This window comes from Cherax quadricarinatus, chromosome 7 (assembly GCF_038502225.1).
Source record: "Cherax quadricarinatus isolate ZL_2023a chromosome 7, ASM3850222v1, whole genome shotgun sequence".
Lineage (NCBI taxonomy): Eukaryota > Metazoa > Arthropoda > Malacostraca > Decapoda > Parastacidae > Cherax > Cherax quadricarinatus.
In genome coordinates, this window is record NC_091298.1 from 65,117,525 (window position 1) to 65,138,914 (window position 21,390).

General features: G+C 43.6%; 1 protein-coding gene across 10 annotated transcripts in view; it reads right to left on the reverse strand.

Moving 5' to 3' along the window:
- Obsc (Obscurin) overlaps positions 1-21,390 on the reverse strand; it is a gene marked incomplete at its 5' end in the record, with an annotated part of 440,143 nt that overhangs the window by 314,087 nt on the left and 104,666 nt on the right. For 9 of the 10 annotated variants that reach the window (XM_070082647.1, XM_070082643.1, XM_070082646.1 and 6 more), the window contains 4 exon segments: positions 3,472-3,642; positions 4,654-4,902; positions 13,562-13,696; positions 18,212-18,345. In XM_070082647.1, coding sequence (XP_069938748.1) covers positions 3,472-3,642; positions 4,654-4,902; positions 13,562-13,696; positions 18,212-18,345 — 689 coding nt within the window. 10 annotated transcript variants of the gene reach the window in all.

The window sequence follows — 21,390 nt, forward strand, 5'->3', positions numbered from 1 at the left end:
AGGGACACGGCGATGTACGTTAGGAACATTAATCCTTCATTCGATCTCCGCTGACTCCATCGACTGCGGAGAGGGCGTGGAGGCACAGGCTGTCACCTTACACCTGCCAGATGGACCTCTCGTGGTTTACAACATACAGAGAAGCTCTCGGTCCACCCTTGACATTTCAGAGGTGGCAGAACTCGCTCCCCTGGAGTCTTGTTGTAGCTGGGGATGTCAATGCCCACCACCCAATACTTAATTCTGTCTCCCCCACCAACGCAACTGGGAGGCACCTTGCGTCTGTGCTGGAGGATGTACCTGAGATCTCCCTCCTCAACACTGGGGAGCCAACCCATCATTACGATGGCCGCCTTGACATCACACTCATCTCCAGACGGCTGCTGTCGAGTGCAGCACTGTCCTGCCCTTGTGATTTAGCGCTTCTTTTTATTATAATAATAATAATAATGCTCTCGAGTGTGGGAGGTTCACCCCCATCTAACCAGTGATCACTTTGCAGTGGTCACCACACTGATGGTCCAGCGGCACCCACCTCCCACACATACCCCCAGATGGAATCTCAAGAAGGCCGACTGGCAGTGCTTCCAGGAGGTCATCGAGCACTGGTGGGCGGAGACTACTTTACCAGAAGATCCAGATGAGGCGGCTCAGAGCCTACAGGAGGCCTTCACGTGGGCAGCTGAGGCAGCCATACCTAGACTTACAGGTGGAAGGTCATACAAGCGTGACTGGTGGTACTACAACAAGGAAATAATGGAGCAGAACCACCGGATCAATGTCGTCCGCAAGATGCACAGGCACAATCCCACGGCCGAGTCCATACGTCTGCTAAGGGAAGTGGTGCGGCATGCTTGCCATGTCTCACACAGGGTCCGGCTAGCTAAATGGTTCGAGTGGTGTGTCTCCCTCAGCTACACCACCTTATCTAAGATATGGACCAAGTTAAGAATGGCTACTGGGCAGTGTCGCGCTGTGGCTCGTGCGCACCCAGACCCTGCAACGGAGGCAAAGCGTCGGGTACTTTTCACTTCCAGAGCGGCTATGGCTCAACTACCTCAGGATCTCCAGGACCTCCAGGCCACCCTCCTTCCTAGAAGGTTGGTGGCGATCCAAGCGCCATGCCAGGCAAACGACGACATACCGATGAAGACTTCACTGACCGGGAGCTCCAGGCAGCCTTCACATCTAATCGGGACACTGCGCCAGGGCATGATGGTGTCACCTATGGCATGATCACTCAGTCTGGCCATTCTGGTCACGAAGCTGTCCTGGGGGTCATCAACCAGACTTGGAGAGCCTGGCAGACTCCCTGCCGTATGGAAGTAGGCTGACATCATACCAATACCTAAGCCCGCGGATCCTGGCAGTGTGAGACCCATCTCCCTCATCAGTTGCATTCTCGAAGGTGTCTGAGAGGATGGTGTTAGAGCGACTGAGGTGGAAGCTTGGCCCTCATAAACACCTCTATGGATTCACCAGAGGAGTGGACACTTTCGAAAGCCTTACCACCCTACTGGCCACCATTGGGTCGGACGCCCAAGCCCACATTGTTGTCTTCCTCGACCTTGAGAAGGCTTTCGAGCTAGCCAGTGCACCTGCCATCCTTGCACTCTTGACCCGCAGGGGAGTTAAGGGCAGGCTGCTTGCATGGCTTCGTTCCTGTCTCCCGTCTTTTCAAGATTGATGGACTGATTACATCGACTCAAGACTGAGGGACTGATTACCTCAAACTCCTCCTGATTTTCACCATTCTCCTTTGTATGGCCTGATGAAGCCACTGTGTGGCGAAACGTTCCCTCATTAAAAATACCCAAGTGTTGCACATGTGTCTAATTTATTGATGCTGATTCAACACTGGACATAAAAGTCTTGTCGCTTATTTCTTTCGAGTGGGTTGAGTTCTGAAGAGCAATACTATCCAAGATCCATATTACATTAAACCCTTAAGGGCCATACAGCGCCTGGGGAAAATGGAAAGTGTTTAGATTCGAAGAACTGGAGCACAGGTCCACTTCCCTGGATCAAGAACCCTTCACCAACATCAAGGAACCTGCCTTAAGAGGACCCAGCATCCATAATCTTCCTGGGATGTGAAATTGACTTAATAAGAAAGATTTCTTTCCTATTAAGAAAAAATACACATTTCTTCGAAATGTTTGGCGCTATTCATGTAATTCCAGCCCTCGAGTCTCAAACACCAGTGTGGAACCTTCACCTAAAAACGCACTTTGACATGATTCAGAAAGATCCGAGAAGCAAGAGGCACAAGGAAAGTTTAGAACAGCATAGAAAATGAGGAGATAAAACCACAAAATACAAAATACTCTGAGGAATCAAAATAGAAAATAGTCTAACATGACAGTTATTAGTACAAGATAAACACTCAAATATCAGCTAAAGAGAGTAGACACAAGTAGGTCCAAGTGCTGTAGCTTAACCCCCTCAAACTCACCTAGGTAAACACACTCCAGCACATACCTGAAGCAGTTTGAGGACCCTAATATATTTGAGAACAGTATCCCCTGCTCTGCGAGCAGTGGATACTGCTGAGATCAGTGGATTACTGCTCTGAGATCAGTGGATACTGCTCTGAGAACAGTGGATACTGCTCTGAGAGTTGTGGATACTGCTGAGATCAGTGGATACTGCTCTGAGATCAGTGGATACTGCTCTGAGATCAGTGGATACTGCTCTGAGAACAGGGGATACTGCTCTGAGAGAAGTGGATACTGCTGAGATCAGTGGATATTGCTCTGAGAAGAAGGGATACTGCTCTCAGAGCAAGGCCAAATGCTGAAGGTTCATACACATAAGAGTGGGAGGTATTCCAGTATGATGGAAGGAAGGCTGAAGTAACCGCTTGCCTGCACCGCTCTAGCAACATTCAATACAGTGTTGTGACTATTCTTAGACAAGCAAAACACTTTCCGAATTTAAGGAAAATATATTTAAGGTTGTGTTCATTTACCTCCCACTGGCTGGCTCCATCAACCTCCCACTACAACATCTATTTCTGAAAAATACTCAGTAAATTTTAACTAACTGAGGAAAGAAGCTGTAAACTCAGGGGCAATACTGGATGACTCTCTCTCTCTCTCTCTCTCTCTCTCTCTGTTAGGTATGAGGACACATGTGCGACTAATGTGAAATTTTATTGTGGCAACGTTTAGGTCTCCAGGATCTCTGTCAGGCTGAAACATTGCCACAATGAAACGTGACATTAGCTGCACTTGTCCTTGTACCTAACATACTGTTGGTAATTCTACCAACGTTATTTCTCTCTCTCTCTCTCTCTCTCTCTCTCTCTCTCTCTCTCTCTCTCTCTCTCTCTCTCTCTCTCTCTCTCTCTCTCTCTCTCTCTCTCTTCCAAAAAATATCCCGTCGCTGTGATTTTACTAATAATTATAATAAGCTAGAACAAAGCTTCCCCTCTATCATCATCACTTCCACTCTGACACATTCACTCACTTCTGATGGAAGTCTGAGATGAATTTGAAGTTGTTGAAGATGAGTTCCTTGTGATCTCTGATGTTCCTGGGTGTTGTGCTCTTCTCCATCAGGTTGTAGTAGTTCTCCATCACGAACTCCAGGTCCTTGACGAACTCTTCCTCCGTTTCGATCAACTCTCGTATCGTCGCTCTGCAACACGACCACACAATATGACATCTGAATTCTCGTATCTGCTATGACAAGACAGTGATGGTGTAAATGATGGTGGAAGTGTTTCTTTTTCTAGTCTACATCGGCCGCTTCCCGCCGAGGCAGGGTAACATGATAAAGAAGAAACACTTCTGTCATCATTCACTCCATCACTGTCTTGCCAGAGGCATGTCTACACTACAGTTATAAAACTGTAACATTAACACCCCTCCTTCAGAGTGACGGCACTGTACTTCCCACCTCCAGGACTCAAGTCCGGCTAACCGTTTTGCCTGAATCCCTTCATGTTACTTTGCTCACACTCCAACAGCACGTCAAATTATAAAAAGTTTTTGTTTCCACTCGCTCCTAACACGCTCACGCACGCCTGCCGGATGTTTAAGCCCCTCGCACACAAAACCTCCATTACCCCCTCGTCCAACCTTTCTTAGGCCGACCCCTACCCCACCTTCCCTCCACTACAGATTTATATACCCTCCAAGTAATTCTGCTTTGTTCCATCCTCTCTAAATGTCCAAACCACCTCAACAATCCCTCCTCAGCCCTCTGGATAATGCTTTTAGTAACCCCGTACCTTCTTCTAATTCCCAAGTTACAGATTCACTATATTATATTCACACCACACATTGCTCTCAGACATGACATCGCTGCCTTCAGCCTTCTCCTTGTTGCAACATTCACCACCTAAACTTCACACCCATGTAAGAGGATTGGCACCACTATAATCATATATATATATATATATATATATATATATATATATATATATATATATATATATATATATATATATATATATATATATATATGAGTATAGTGGTGCTTTCGTGATTTCTCACATTATCAGGGAATAGTAAACAATAATAGAAGTCTATCCCATGACCAACAATGAGTCTATCCCAGACATAGACCCATTCCCATTTCTCTTTTCCTTTCCTCTCATCTCCATTTCTCTCTCTCTCTCCCTCTCTTAAGGTGGCTAGTACTCACGTCCTCTTAGCCCTAGCCTCGTCCTCAGGAGAGGGTCCCAGGAGCTTGCTGGACAGCTTCCTCGACTTGAACTCTCTGATCTCCTTCATGAGATTCTTCTTCACCGTCAGTGTTTCTTCCATCGCTAGCTGCTGCACTGACCTCTTGAGCGAAGCCTTCAGGGAGGTGGTGGTCTCCTGAGTGTGGAGGGCCAGGAGACGTGAGGGAACAAGACCCTCCTTCCCTGACTCCGGGTCTCTCACCACCCATCTGAGGAGAAAGACCTTTTTAAGAGAAGAAAGAACTTTTAAGAAACTGAAAGACCTTTTGAAGAGGCAAATATTTTTTAATCCAGAAAGCCCTTTTAAGACACAAATACCCATTCATGTATATATATATATATATATATATATATATATATATATATATATATATATATATATATATATATATATATATATATATTATAATTATTATTATAATTAGTAGTAGTAATAATATAATTATTATTGCAGCACGAATTAGAAAGCCCGTGTGGGTTTATCGTTTAATGCCTGGAATTTGAACTCATTACCACAGATTCCAACACATGATTTTCTCACGGGTGGATTCCATAACTCATTCCAAGAAGCTCCCTGATAACCTCCCAGGAGGAGGATCTGATACCCTTCCAGTAGGATCCGATACCTTTCCAGGGGATCAGATGCCATTCCATGAGGGTCAGATACTCTTCCAAAAGGATACGATACCTTCCAGGGGAATCAAATAACTTATAAGAAGGATCAGATACCCTTCCAGGAGGATCAGATACCTTTAAGGAGAATCAGATATATCCTTTAAGGAGCATCAGATACCCTTTAAGGAAGATCCGATACCCTTCCAGAAGGATCCGATACCCTTCTAAAGGGGATCCGATACCCTTCCAGGAGGATCCGATACCCTTCTAAAGGAGATCCGATACCCTTCTTAAGGGGATCCGATACCCTTCCAGGAGGATCTGATACCCTTCCAGGAGGATCCGATAAATTCTAAAGGGGATCCGATACCCTTCCAGGAGGATCTGATACCCTTCCAGGAGGATCCGATACCCTTCCAGGAAGATTTCACACAGGAATTCCATACACTTTCTTAAAATATTCCAGAGATGGTTATTGAAATATTCTGGAAAAGTTTCACGTGACCTTCCATAAATTTTTCGAACATATATTTCGACATAGTTGAAATTCTCTCTCGTGTGTAAATTCTGACTGAGAATTTAACATTAAACGATACGTTTTCTCTCTTGATTTAGCCCCATTTATATATAGAACTGCCAGGAGTGTGCTAAAGGGTTTATATACCGAGAGGTGTGTATATCAGGGTATATACACTGATAGGTGTGTGTATCAGGGTATATGCACTGATAGATGTGTGTATCAGGGTATATACACTGATAGGTGTGTGTATCAGGGTATATACACTGATAGGTGTGTGTATCAGGGTATATGCACTGATAGATGTGTGTATCAGGGTATATACACTGATAGGTGTGTATATCAGGGCATATACACTGATAGGCGTGTGTATCAGGGTATATACACTGATAGGTGTGTGTATCAGGGTATATACACTGATAGGTGTGTGTATCAGGGTATATGCACTGATAGGTGTGTATATCAGGGTATATATACTGATAGGTGTGTGTATCAGGGTATATGCACTGATAGGTGTGTGTATCAGGGTATATACACTGATAGGTGTGTGTATCATGGTATATACACTGATAGGTGTGTGTATCAGGGTATATGCACTGATAGGTGTGTATATCAGGGTATATATACTGATAGGTGTGTGTATCAGGGTATATGCACTGATAGGTGTGTGTATCAGGGTATATGCACTGATAGGTGTGTATATCAGGGTATATATACTGATAGGTGTGTGTATCAGGGTATATGCACTGATAGGTGTGTATATCAGGGCATATACACTGATAGGTGTGTGTATCAGGGTATATGCACTGATAGGTGTGTATATCAGGGTATATATACTGATAGGTGTGTGTATCAGGGTATATATATACTGAGAGGCGTGTATCTTTAAATGCCTAAGTGCACATACACCGATATACAATGAGAGTTGTATATCTCTCAGTGTATACACACTGATATACACACCTGTCAGTGTATACACACTGATATACACACCTGTCAGTGTATACACACTGATATACACACCTGTCAGTGTATACACACTGATATACACACCTGTCAGTGTATACACACTGATATACACACCTGTCAGTATATACACACTGATATACACACCTGTCAGTATATACACACTGATATACACACCTGTCAGTATATACACACTGATATACACACCTGTCAGTATATACACACTGATATACACACCTGTCAGTGTATACACACTGATATACACACCTGTCAGTATATACACACTGATATACACACCTGTCAGTATATACACACTGATATACACACCTGTCAGTATATACACACTGATATACACACCTGTCAGTATATACACACTGATATACACACCTGTCAGTATATACACACTGATATACACACCTGTCAGTATATACACACTGATATACACACCTGTCAGTATATACACACTGATATACACACCTGTCAGTATATACACACTGATATACACACCTGTCAGTATATACACACTGATATACACACCTGTCAGTGTATACACACTGATATACACACCTGTCAGTATATACACACTGATATACACACCTGTCAGTATATACACACTGATATACACACCTGTCAGTATATACACACTGATATACACACCTGTCAGTATATACACACTGATATACACACCTGTCAGTATATACACACTGATATACACACCTGTCAGTATATACACACTGATATACACACCTGTCAGTATATACACACTGATATACACACCTGTCAGTATATACACACTGATATACACACCTGTCAGTTTATACACACTGATATACACACATGTCAGTATATACACACTGATATACACACCTGTCAGTGTATACACACTGATATACACACCTGTCAGTATATACACACTGATATACACACCTGTCAGTGTATACACACTGATATACACACCTGTCAGTATATACACACTGATATACACACCTGTCAGTATATACACACTGATATACACACCTGTCAGTGTATACACACTGATATACACACCTGTCAGTATATACACACTGATATACACACCTGTCAGTGTATACACACTGATATACACACCTGTCAGTATATACACACTGATATACACACCTGTCAGTATATACACACAGATATACACACCTGTCAGTATATACACACTGATATACACACCTGTCAGTATATACACACTGATATACACACCTGTCAGTATATACACACTGATATACACACATGTCTGAATATACACACTGATATACACACCTGTCAGTATATACACACTGATATACACACCTGTCAGTATATACACACTGATATACACACCTGTCAGTATATACACACTGATATACACACCTGTCAGTATATACACACTGATATACACACCTGTCAGTATATACACACTGATATACACACCTGTCAGTATATACACACTGATATACACACCTGTCAGTATATACACACTGATATACACACCTGTCAGTATATACACACTGATATACACACCTGTCAGTATATACACACTGATATACACACCTGTCAGTATATACACACTGATATACACACCTGTCAGTATATACACACCTGTCAGTATATACACACTGATATACACACCTGTCAGTGTATACACACTGATATACACACTGATATACACACCTGTCAGTGTATACACACTGATATACACACCTGTCAGTATATACACACTGATATACACACCTGTCAGTGTATACACACTGATATACACACCTGTCAGTATATACACACTGATATACACACCTGTCAGTGTATACACACTGATATACACACTGATATACACACCTGTCAGTATATACACACTGATATACACACCTGTCAGTATATACACACTGATATACACACCTGTCAGTATATACACACTGATATACACACCTGTCAGTATATACACACTGATATACACACCTGTCAGTATATACACACTGATATACACACCTGTCAGTATATACACACTGATATACACACCTGTCAGTATATACACACTGATATACACACCTGTCAGTATATACACACTGATATACACACCTGTCAGTATATACACACTGATATACACACCTGTCAGTATATACACACTGATATACACACCTGTCAGTATATACACACTGATATACACACCTGTCAGTATATACACACTGATATACACACCTGTCAGTATATACACACTGATATACACACCTGTCAGTATATACACACTGATATACACACCTGTCAGTATATACACACTGATATACACACCTGTCAGTATATACACACTGATATACACACCTGTCAGTATATACACACTGATATACACACCTGTCAGTATATACACACTGATATACACACCTGTCAGTATATACACACTGATATACACACCTGTCAGTATATACACACTGATATACACACCTGTCAGTATATACACACTGATATACACACCTGTCAGTATATACACACTGATATACACACACAAAGTTTATTGTAGTCCATATTTTAGGTATTAAAGGTAATGTTATCCGGTGGTGGACAAGTGACAGGCACACTGCGTGACCCTCGTGTAGTCGATAGATATCAAACCCCCATTAATACATCCTGGTGTAGTAGATAGACCTCAAACCACCACACAAATGTGTTTTTTGGCTCCTCATATCTACGTTTGACTTACTTTCACATTCACGAACATTTACGTCCATTTACACTTCTATTTACACTATTATTTACATTATTATTTACAGAATTATATACACTATTGGAGACGATCTGATCCTCTGCCCTGGGATTGGATGCCATTTCAAGGAAAACATAACAAAGGGTTTTGGAATTCCCAGTGCCGTTGCCGCAGCAACGGCACTAATAACGGCACTATCAACGGGAGAATAAATTAGCAAATTAGACTGTAAACAGCAAAATTAATACCTGGAAAACCAGGCATATAGAGCAAACAGTATTCAACTGTCCAGATGAAAATGTGGAGTCACCACAGGTGGGGTTAGAACCCACGATCAGGGAGTCACCACAGGTGGGGTTAGAACCCACGATCAGGGAGTCACCACAGGTGGGGTTAGAACCCACGATCAGGGAGTCACCACAGGTGGGGTTAGAACCCACGATCAGGGAGTCACCACAAGTGGGGTTAGAACCCACGATCAGGGAGTCACCACAAGTGGGGTTAGAACCCACGATCAGGGAGTCACCACAGGTGGGGTTAGAACCCACGATCAGGGAGTCACCACAGGTGGGGTTAGAACCCACGATCAGGGAGTCACCACAGGTGGGGTTAGAACCCACGATCAGGGAGTCACCACAGGTGGGGTTAGAACCCACGATCAGGGAGTCACCACAGGTGGGGTTAGAACCCACGATCAGGGAGTCACCACAAGTGGGGTTAGAACCCACGATCAGGGAGTCACCACAAGTCAGGGGTCACCACAGGTGGGGTTAGAACCCACGATCAGGGAGTCACCACAGGTGGGGTTAGAACCCACGATCAGGGAGTCACCACAGGTGGGGTTAGAACCCACGATCAGGGAGTCACCACAGGTGGGGTTAGAACCCACGATCAGGGAGTCACCACAGGTGGGGTTAGAACCCACGATCAGGGAGTCACCACAAGTGGGGTTAGAACCCACGATCAGGGAGTCACCACAAGTGGGGTTAGAACCCACGATCAGGGAGTCACCACAGGTGGGGTTAGAACCCACGATCAGGGAGTCACCACAGGTGGGGTTAGAACCCACGATCAGGGAGTCACCACAGGTGGGGTTAGAACCCACGATCAGGGAGTCACCACAAGTGGGGTTAGAACCCACGATCAGGGAGTCACCACAAGTGGGGTTAGAACCCACGATCAGGGAGTCACCACAGGTGGGGTTAGAACCCACGATCAGGGAGTCACCACAAGTGGGGGTAGAACCCACGTTCAAGGAGTCACCACAGGTGGGGTTAGAACCCACGATCAGGGAGTCACCACAAGTGGGGTTAGAACCCACGATCAGGGAGTCACCACAAGTGGGGTTAGAACCCACGATCAGGGAGTCACCACAGGTGGGGTTAGAACCCACGATCAGGGAGTCACCACAGGTGGGGTTAGAACCCACGATCAGGGAGTCACCACAGGTGGGGTTAGAACCCACGATCAGGGAGTCACCACAAGTGGGGTTAGAACCCACGATCAGGGAGTCACCACAGGTGGGGTTAGAACCCACGATCAGGGAGTCACCACAGGTGGGGTTAGAACCTACGATCAGGGAGTCACCACAGGTGGATTTAGAACCCACGATCAGGGAGTCACCACAGGTGGGGTTAGAACCCACGATCAGGGAGTCACCACAGGTGGGGTTAGAACCTACGATCAGGGAGTCACCACAGGTGGGGTTAGAACCCACGATCAGGGAGTCACCACAGGTGGGGTTAGAACCCACGATCAGGGAGTCACCACAAGTGGGGTTAGAACCCACGATCGGGGAGTCACCACAGGTGGGGTTAGAACCCACGATCAGGGAGTCACCACAAGTGGGGTTAGAACCCACGATCAGGGAGTCACCACAGGTGGGGTTAGAACCCACGATCAGGGAGTCACCACAGGTGGGGTTAGAACCCACGATCAGGGAGTCACCACAGGTGGGGTTAGAACCCACGATCAGGGAGTCACCACAGGTGGGGTTAGAACCCACGATCAGGGAGTCACCACAGGTGGGGTTAGAACCCACGGTCAGGGAGTCACCACAGGTGGGGTTAGAACCCACGATCAAGGAGTCACCACAGGTGGGGTTAGAACCAACGATCAGGGAGTCACCACAGGTGGGGTTAGAACCCACGATAAGGGAGTCACCACAGGTGGGGTTAGAACCCACGATCAGGGAGTCACCACAAGTGGGGTTAGAACCCACGATCAGGGAGTCACCACAAGTGGGGTTAGAACCCACGATCAGGGAGTCACCACAAGTGGGGTTAGAACCCACGATCAGGGAGTCACCACAGGTGGGGTTAGAACCCACGATCAGGGAGTCACCACAGGTGGGGTTAGAACCCACGATCAGGGAGTCACCACAGGTGGGGTTAGAACCCACGATCAGGGAGTCACCACAAGTGGGGTTAGAACCCACGATCAGGGAGTCACCACAGGTGGGGTTAGAACCCACGATCAGGGAGTCACCACAAGTGGGGTTAGAACCCACGATCAGGGAGTCACCACAGGTGGGGTTAGAACCCACGATAAGGGAGTCACCACAGGTGGGGTTAGAACCCACGATCAGGGAGTCACCACAAGTGGGGTTAGAACCCACGATCAGGGAGTCACCACAAGTGGGGTTAGAACCCACGATCAGGGAGTCACCACAAGTGGGGTTAGAACCCACGATCAGGGAGTCACCACAGGTGGGGTTAGAACCCACGATCAGGGAGTCACCACAGGTGGGGTTAGAACCCACGATCAGGGAGTCACCACAAGTGGGGTTAGAACCCACGATCAGGGAGTCACCACAAGTGGGGTTAGAACCCACGATCAGGGAGTCACCACAAGTGGGGTTAGAACCCACGATCAGGGAGTCACCACAGGTGGGGTTAGAACCCACGATCAGGGAGTCACCACAGGTGGGGTTAGAACCCACGATCAGGGAGTCACCACAAGGTGGGGTTAGAACCCACGATCAGGGAGTCACCACAGGTGGGGTTAGAACCCACGATCAGGGAGTCACCACAGGTGGGGTTAGAACCCACGATCAGGGAGTCACCACAGGTGGGGTTAGAACCCACGATCAGGGCGTCACCACAAGTGGGGTTAGAACCCACGATCAGGGAGTCACCACAAGTGGGGTTAGAACCCACGATCAGGGAGTCACCACAAGTGGGGTTAGAACCCACGGTCAGGGAGACATAAAACTCCAGACCGACGGTTTGTTTACAATCAGGTCATTGCGACCTCGTGAGTTATGTTTAAATTGCGTAACTTTATTTGGAGATGTTTGACACTGACGATGTTTGTCACTGACGATGTTTGTCACTGACGATGTTTGTCACTGGCGATGTTCGACACTCTGAGGCTTCCAGGTCAGGATGGTCAGTTCCCTCTGGTGTCGACTGGCAACTGAGTCGACTTCGAGGTCGTTATATGGACACGTGTGCTTATTACTTGACTGTAAAGTTCTTATACCCGCATAAATACATTATTAATCGACTCGAAAGTCCTTGTACTCGCATATATACAGTATTAAACCCGTGGCCTGGTAGGCAACGCACTCGCTTCGCACACCGAGTGCCCATGGTGCGATCCCCGGCAAGGGTGAAAACACTGGCCGTGTTTCCTTACACCTGCTATCTCCGTTCACCTAGCAAGCAAGTAGGTACCAGAAAGTCAGTGGACTGTTGTGGGTGGCATCCTGGGGGATAAGACTGAAGGACCACAACGGAAATAGGACAGACAGTCCTCGATGACGCACTGACTTTCTCTGGGTTATCCAAAGTGGCTAACCCTCCGGGGTAAAAAGTTCGAACAAAATCCTATCTTATGTAACTAGTCGACGTCGAAGTTCTGGCCATTAGTGTCAGGCTAGCACTAGACCACCTGTAAGGATGAGTAACATGACTTAAAACTCCCTAAAGCCTCCAAGGTCCCATCTTACCTTTGATTCACCCTTTTCCTACTTCTCGGAAGCCTCCTAGGTCCCATCCTACGCTTGATTAACTGTTGGCTAACCTCTTCTTGGAAGCCTCTTGGTGTTCCGTCTTACCCAGTGACTTACCTTTCTTCAGAAGCCTCCTGGGCACGGGATCTAGGGTCGGGATGATTTCGTTTGGGTCGAACTGCCATCTTGTGGCGAGCAGCGGCGTTGTCCAGTAGTTGTGTGCTGTCTTCATCTCCCTCCAGCCGTGGGCGCCTGTGGGCGTGGGTGGTGCAATCAGTACAGTATGGGCAAAGAGTGTGTGTGTGTCTTGTTTACAAACACATGCGAGTGAAAATACGTGTGTTTGCTCACATATCTTTCTAAAACAACCTCAGCGTATACACACTGTATACATACAAGATATACATACGGAGGTTTTCATCAAGTTTACACAATCCTGGACTTATGGAGTACTCAGTGGTCAGTCGTCACGTGAGGTCACAGACCCTGAGCTGCCTTGGGGATTAGTGTGGACGGTTACAAAGCATGGCTTGCTTCTGCAGTGTTTTAAAAATTGAGGTTGGAGAGTTGAAGGAGGAGGTCTTGCTTCTCCAGGAGGAGATTAGGAGGCTGAAGGTCCACCTCAATGGGTCTGGGAGAGAGTGTGAGGTGGCTGGAGTTGTGGGGAATGAGGCTTCTAGCAGCGAGGTGCAGTCTGTCTCTCGCTGTGAGGAGGCTGTAGTTGGGGAGGCAGCAACGGCTACCAGCAGTGAGGTGCAGCCCAACACCTGCTACAAGTGGCGAGTAGTTCACAGTAATGGAAGGCGCATCAGAGTAAGGAAAGTTAAGAGTGAAGATCTGAAGGTAGGAAATCGCTTCTCTGTTCTTCAGGATGAATGTACTTCAGTGGCCAGTGAAGGTAAGGGTACTACTGCCCCTGCTAATGGAGGTAAGCGCATTCTTGTGGTTGGTGACTCTCAGGTAAGATACATTGACCGTGCTTTTTGTAATAGGAATAAGAAGATGAGAGATAGAGTGTGCTTCCCTGGAGCTGGTGTTGGGGACATTGTCAACAGGCTGGATAATATGTCAGGTAATGGGAGCAAGCCCATTATCTGTCTCAGTGCTGGTGGAAATGATATTGGGAAGGGTAGGAGAGAAGAGCTGCTAGATAAGTACAGGTCAGCTATAGATTTCATTAAGTCTAAGGGAGGGATCCCAATCATATGTAGCATCTTGCCTAGAAGGGGAGTAGGAAATGAATGGTTGTCTAGGGCAATTGGTGTAAATTGCTGGCTAGACAGATACTGCAAGGAACTTGCAATCCCATTCATTGACAACTGGAACAACTTTTATGGCAAACATGATATGTATGCAAGGGATGGGGTACATCTCTCTGGGGCTGGGGTGGTAGCACTTGCAGACTCGATTGAGAAGGCCATTGGTGAAATGCCTATGATTTTAAACTGATGGAAGATAGAGGTATGGGTGTGTGTGGGAAACAAGCAGGTTGCAACACTTGGGTTGGAAACAGTAAATGTATAAAAGGCATTCAGCATGAAGTTATAAATAAAGACAATAGATCAGGTCAGCAAACAAAGGGGGACAGCAGAGGGCAGCAAGGGACTAGCTCCCTTAAGGTTTACTATACTAATAGCAGGAGTGTAAGAAATAAGATAGATGAGCTAAGATTAATTGCAAGTGCAGGAGACATAGATATTATTGCTATAACAGAGACCTGGCTCAATCTGAAAGATAGAGAGATGCCCTCTGAATGTCACATACAAGGCTATAAATTATTCCACACTGACAGGGTCAACAGGAAAGGTGGTGGAGTAGCGATGTATGTCAGAGACAATTTAAATTGTTGTGTTAGACAAGATATTAAATTAGAAGCGTCAGCCACTGAATCTGTTTGGTTACAGCTTCTCGAGGGCCGAGAAAAACTAATTTTGGGTGTGATTTACAGGGCCCCAAATCTTGATAGGGAGTGCAGTAAACTTCTATGGGACGAAATTCGTAAGGCATCTACATACGAAAATGTTGTGCTAATGGGAGATTTCAACTATAGACAGATTGACTGGAGCAATTTGACAGGAAATTTAGAGTCAGGTGACTTTCTTGATACGATCCAGGATTGTTTTTTAAAACAGTTTGTGACAGAGCCAACTAGGGGAAATAACCTCCTTGACTTGGTTCTTGCCAGTAGGGAAACACTAATTAATAATCTTGAGGTTAATGATGAGCTTGGGGAAAGTGATCACAAATCACTCAGTTTTAATATATCATGGAATTCCCCTAATAATGGCAATCAAGTCTCCGTCCCTGACTTTCGCTTGGCTGATTTCATAGGACTGAAAAATTACTTAGGTGGGCTGAACTGGAATGACCTGACTAAGGGTCAGGTAGGTGGTGATGGTTGCCGATATGATGCTTTCCAGGGCATAGTTCTAGCTGCTCAGTCAAATTATGTTCCAAATAGGGAAATCAGATCAAACAAAAATGATCCTAAATGGATGAACAATAGATTAAAATATCTGATTGGTCAAAAGAGAGGCATATATAGGCAAATCAAAAGAGGAGAGGGGCAATTGAGAAATCGATATATTCAGTTAAAGAGAGAAATAAAAAAGGGAATTAGAAAAGCAAAAAGAGATTATGAGGTTAAAGTTGCAAGAGAATCGAAGACTAACCCAAAAGGATTCTTTCAGGTATACAGAAGTAAGATCAGGGACAAGATAGGCCCACTCAAAAGTTCCTCGGGTCAGCTCACTGACAGTGATAAGGAAATGTGTAGAATTTTTAACACATACTTCCTCTCAGTTTTTACACAGGAGGATACCAGCGATATTCCAGTAATGATAAATTATGTAGAACAGGACGATAATAAACTGTGTACTATTAGGGTCACAAGTGACATGGTCCTTAGGCAAATAGATAAATTAAAACCTAACAAATCCTCAGGCCCTGATGAACTGTATGCAAGGGTTCTAAAGGAATGTAAAGAGGAGCTTAGCACACCTTTGGCTAATCTTTTCAACATATCACTACAAACTGGCATGGTGCCAGATAAGTGGAAAATGGCAAATGTGATACCTATTTTCAAAACAGGTGACAGGTCCTTAGCTTCGAACTATAGACCAATAAGCCTAACCTCCATAGTGGGAAAATTTATGGAATCAATAATTGCCGAGGCAGTTCGTAGCCACCTTGAAAAGCATAAATTAATCAACGAATCTCAGCATGGTTTTACAAAGGGGCGTTCCTGCCTTACGAATTTATTAACTTTTTTCACTAAGGTATTTGAGGAGGTAGATCATGGTAATGAATATGATATTGTGTATATGGACTTCAGTAAGGCTTTTGACAGGGTCCCACATCAGAGACTACTGAGGAAAATTAAAGCACATGGAATAGGAGGAGAAATTTTTTCCTGGATAGAGGCATGGTTGACAAATAGGCAGCAGAGAGTTTGCATAAATGGGGAGAAATCAGAGTGGGGAAGTGTCACGAGCGGTGTTCCACAGGGGTCAGTGTTGGGCCCCCTGCTGTTCACAATCTACATAAACGACATAGATGAGGGCATAAAGAGCGACATCGGCAAGTTTGCCGATGACACCAAAATAGGCCGTCGAATTCATTCTGACGAGGACATTCGAGCACTCCAGAAAGATTTGAATAGACTGATGCAGTGGTCGGAGAAGTGGCAGATGCAGTTTAATATAGACAAATGCAAAGTTCTAAATGTTGGACAGGACAATAACCATGCCACATATAAACTAAATAATGTAGATCTTAATATTACGGATTGCGAAAAAGATTTAGGAGTTCTGGTTAGCAGTAATCTGAAACCAAGACAACAGTGCATAAGTGTTCGCAATAAAGCTAATAGAATCCTTGGCTTCATATCAAGAAGCATAAATAATAGGAGTCCTCAGGTTGTTCTTCAACTCTATACATCCTTGGTTAGGCCTCATTTAGATTATGCTGCACAGTTTTGGTCACCTTATTACAGAATGGATATAAATTCTCTGGAAAATGTACAAAGGAGGATGACAAAGTTGATCCCATGTATCAGAAACCTTCCCTATGAGGATAGACTAAGGGCCCTGAATCTGCACTCTCTAGAAAGACGTAGAATTAGGGGGGATATGATTGAGGTGTATAAATGGAAGACAGGAATAAATAAAGGGGATGTAAATAGTGTGCTGAAAATATCTAGCCTAGACAGGACTCGCAGCAATGGTTTTAAGTTGGAAAAATTCAGATTCAGGAAGGATATAGGAAAGTACTGGTTTGGTAATAGAGTTGTGGATGAGTGGAACAAACTCCCAAGTACCGTTATAGAGGCCAGAACGTTGTGTAGCTTTAAAAATAGGTTGGATAAATACATGAGTAGATGTGGGTGGGTGTGAGTTAGACCTGATAGCTTGTGCTACCAGGTCGGTTGCCGTGTTCCTCCCTTAAGTCAATGTGACCTGACCTGACTAGGTTGGGTGCATTGGCTTAAGCCGGTAGGAGACTTGGACCTGCCTCGCATGGGCCAGTAGGCCTTCTGCAGTGTTCCTTCGTTCTTATGTTCTTATGTTCTTATGTTCACAATAGAAACAGCACAGTTTTATACACCACTCAGTTGAATAATTAAAATTTCTAATATAAACCGAGCCTTCAATTCCTGGACTGATCTAATACAATATTTCTGCTTAAGAATGACACATTGTTCGATATGACTCTATCTCTCAACCAAGTATTTTCTACTCCTTGACTCTATCTCTCAACTCAACTCACTTGTGTGGGCTGGACTTGTCCACAAGGGTGACCTTCTGGCCTGCCACAACGGCCAATCCCTCGCTGTCGTCGGGAGAATAATCTTCGTTCACGAGGTATGTGGCAACTGTCGTCGTCTCCTGCTCCTCTTGCTGCTGATAAAAACGGGAAACATGTAAAGAAAACGGGCCGTGAAAGGGCCGCATCATAAAAAACGGGACTTAGAAGTGCATCATAGAAAACGGTTACAGGAGCGACTCATATAAACTATATATTGAAGCTAAAAGGGTGGACTGAGTTAATTTTGACGTCTAAACTTCAGTTTTTCAATATCAAGACAAAGAAAATGTATTGTGTGCTATGCCAACACTTTTTTTTTAAATACAAAATGAGATACGTTTGCAGAGAGAATTATAGAACATAAATATAATAACTGAATTATATATATTGCAGACAATGTATGATGATTAGAGGCAATTTAATATTATTGCAAAACACTGTTGCACTAACAATTGCAAGTACACTGAGGTGTATGTCTCTCAGTGACTATACACCAGAGGTTTATATCTCTCTGTGTATATATACTGAGAGGTGTATATCTCGGTGTATATACACTGAGAGTTTAATTCAACCAGTATTTTAGGCACTAAACTATTCTTGACTGGTGGTTAAGAGGCGATATGCAGCCTTAATGACCCTCGTCTAGTAGACAGAATTTAAACCAAGCAAAACAAGTACTAACAAACACGAAAATACACACAAGCACGTGGAGCATAAAACACTGAACAACCACGAGTAAACACAATGAAGATTACAAAGAAACTAGCGACTAAAGGCATAAATATAATGCAAATATTCTTTGATTTAATGCTATAGAGGGATCATGCTAAATATCCAGGAACTGGAATGTTTAATAAGGTTATCATGCTAAATATCCAGGAACTGGAATATTTAATTAGATTATCATGCTAAATATCCAGGAACTGGAATGTTTAATAAGATTATCATGCTAAATATCCAGGAACTGGAATATTTAATTAGATTATCATGCTAAATATCCAGGAACTGGAATATTTAATTATGTTATCATGCTAAATATCCAGGAACTGGAATATTTAATTATGTTATCATGCTAAATATCCAGGAACTGGAATATTTAATTAGGTTATCATGCTAAATATCCAGGAACTGGAATGTTTAATAAGATTATCATGCTAAATATCCAGGAACTGGAATGTTTAATAAGGTTATCATGCTAAATATCCAGGAACTGGAATGTTTAATAAGATCATCATGCTAAATATCCAGGAACTGGAATGTTTAATTAGGTTATCATGCTAAATATCCAGGAACTGGAATGTTTAATTAGGTTATCATGCTAAATATCCAGGAACTGGAATGTTTAATAAGGTTATCATGCTAAATATCCAGGAACTGGAATGTTTAATAAGGTTATCATGCTAAATATCCAGGAACTGGAATGTTTAATAAGGTTATCATGCTAAATATCCAGGAACTGGAATGTTTAATAAGGTTATCATGCTAAATATCCAGGAACTGGAATGTTTAATAAGGTTATCATGTTAAATATCCAGGAACTGGAATATTTAATTAGGTTATCATGCTAAATATCCAGGAACTGGAATATTTAATTAGGTTATCATGCTAAATATCCAGGAACTGGAATATTTAATTAGGTTATCATGCTAAATATCCAGGAACTGGAATATTTAATTAGGTTATCATGCTAAATATCCAGGAACTGGAATATTTAATTAGGTTATCATGCTAAATATCCAGGAACTGGAATGTTTAATTAGGTTATCATGCTAAATATCCAGGAACTGGAATATTTAATTAGGTTATCATGCTAAATATCCAGGAACTGGAATATTTAATTAGGTTATCATGCTAAATATCCAGGAACTGGAATATTTAATTAGGTTATCATGCTAAATATCCAGGAACTGGAATATTTAATAAGGTTATCAATCTAAGCATACAGAAACTAGGTACAAGAACACATGTACAAATAACAAGACATTTTATTGTTGACGAAGCTCTTGGAGAGCGAAACGTTGCCATAACAAAAATGTCGCATTAGCTGCACATGTGTCCTTTTACCTAACATAGTGCGGGTAATTCACCAAACATTACTGCACATCCAGGAACATAAAAGGTCAACAAACACGGAGATCTTACCTGGACAGAGTCGCTGGTACGAGTCTTAGTTCTCACTGTCATCTGTATCATATACTGCTATTTTATTGTACCCACGAGCAAGTGGTATTGATTAATAACAACACTGCACTAGCCAGGGAGTCGAACCCATGCTGCTTTGGCCTGCGTCATGGTGGGCAAAAACTCATGACGCCTTAATCCACAGGATCACACGATCGGACTGTGTGGTTCTGTGGATTAAGGCGTTATGAGTTTTCGCCCACCATGAGGCAGACCAAAGCAGCATGGGTTCAACTGTCATAGGGTTCGAATTGATTGGATTCAGGAATAAACACACACAATGGATTGCTTAGTAACTTGTAATTATGATACCAAAGGGGAAAACGCCAGGCCTGACCTGTCTCCTTATATATCTTGATCAGTAGCACTAGTGACGCGGCACCTTGGGTAGTCGCACTGTTGTTATTGATATGCTGCTATGTATGATATGCTACTATGTATGATATGCTGCTATGTATGATATGCTGCTATGTATGATATGCTGCTATGTATGATATGCTGCTATGTATGATATGCTGCTATGTATGATATGCTGCTATGTATGATATGCTGCTATGTATGATATGCTGCTATGTATGATATGCTGCTATGTATGATATGCTGCTATGTATGATATGCTGCTATGTATGATATGCTGCTATGTATGATATGCTGCTATGTATGATATGCTGCTATGTATGATATGCTGCTATGTATGATATGCTGCTATGTATGATATGCTGCTATGTATGATATGCTGCTATGTATGATATGCTGCTATGTATGATATGCTGCTATGTATGATATGCTGCTATGTAAGATATGCTATGTATGATATGCTGCTATGTATGATATGCTGCTATGTATGATATGCTGCTATGTATGATATGCTGCTATGTATGATATGCTGCTATGTATGATATGCTGCTATGTATGATATGCTGCTATGTAAGATATGCTGCTATGTATGATATGCTGCT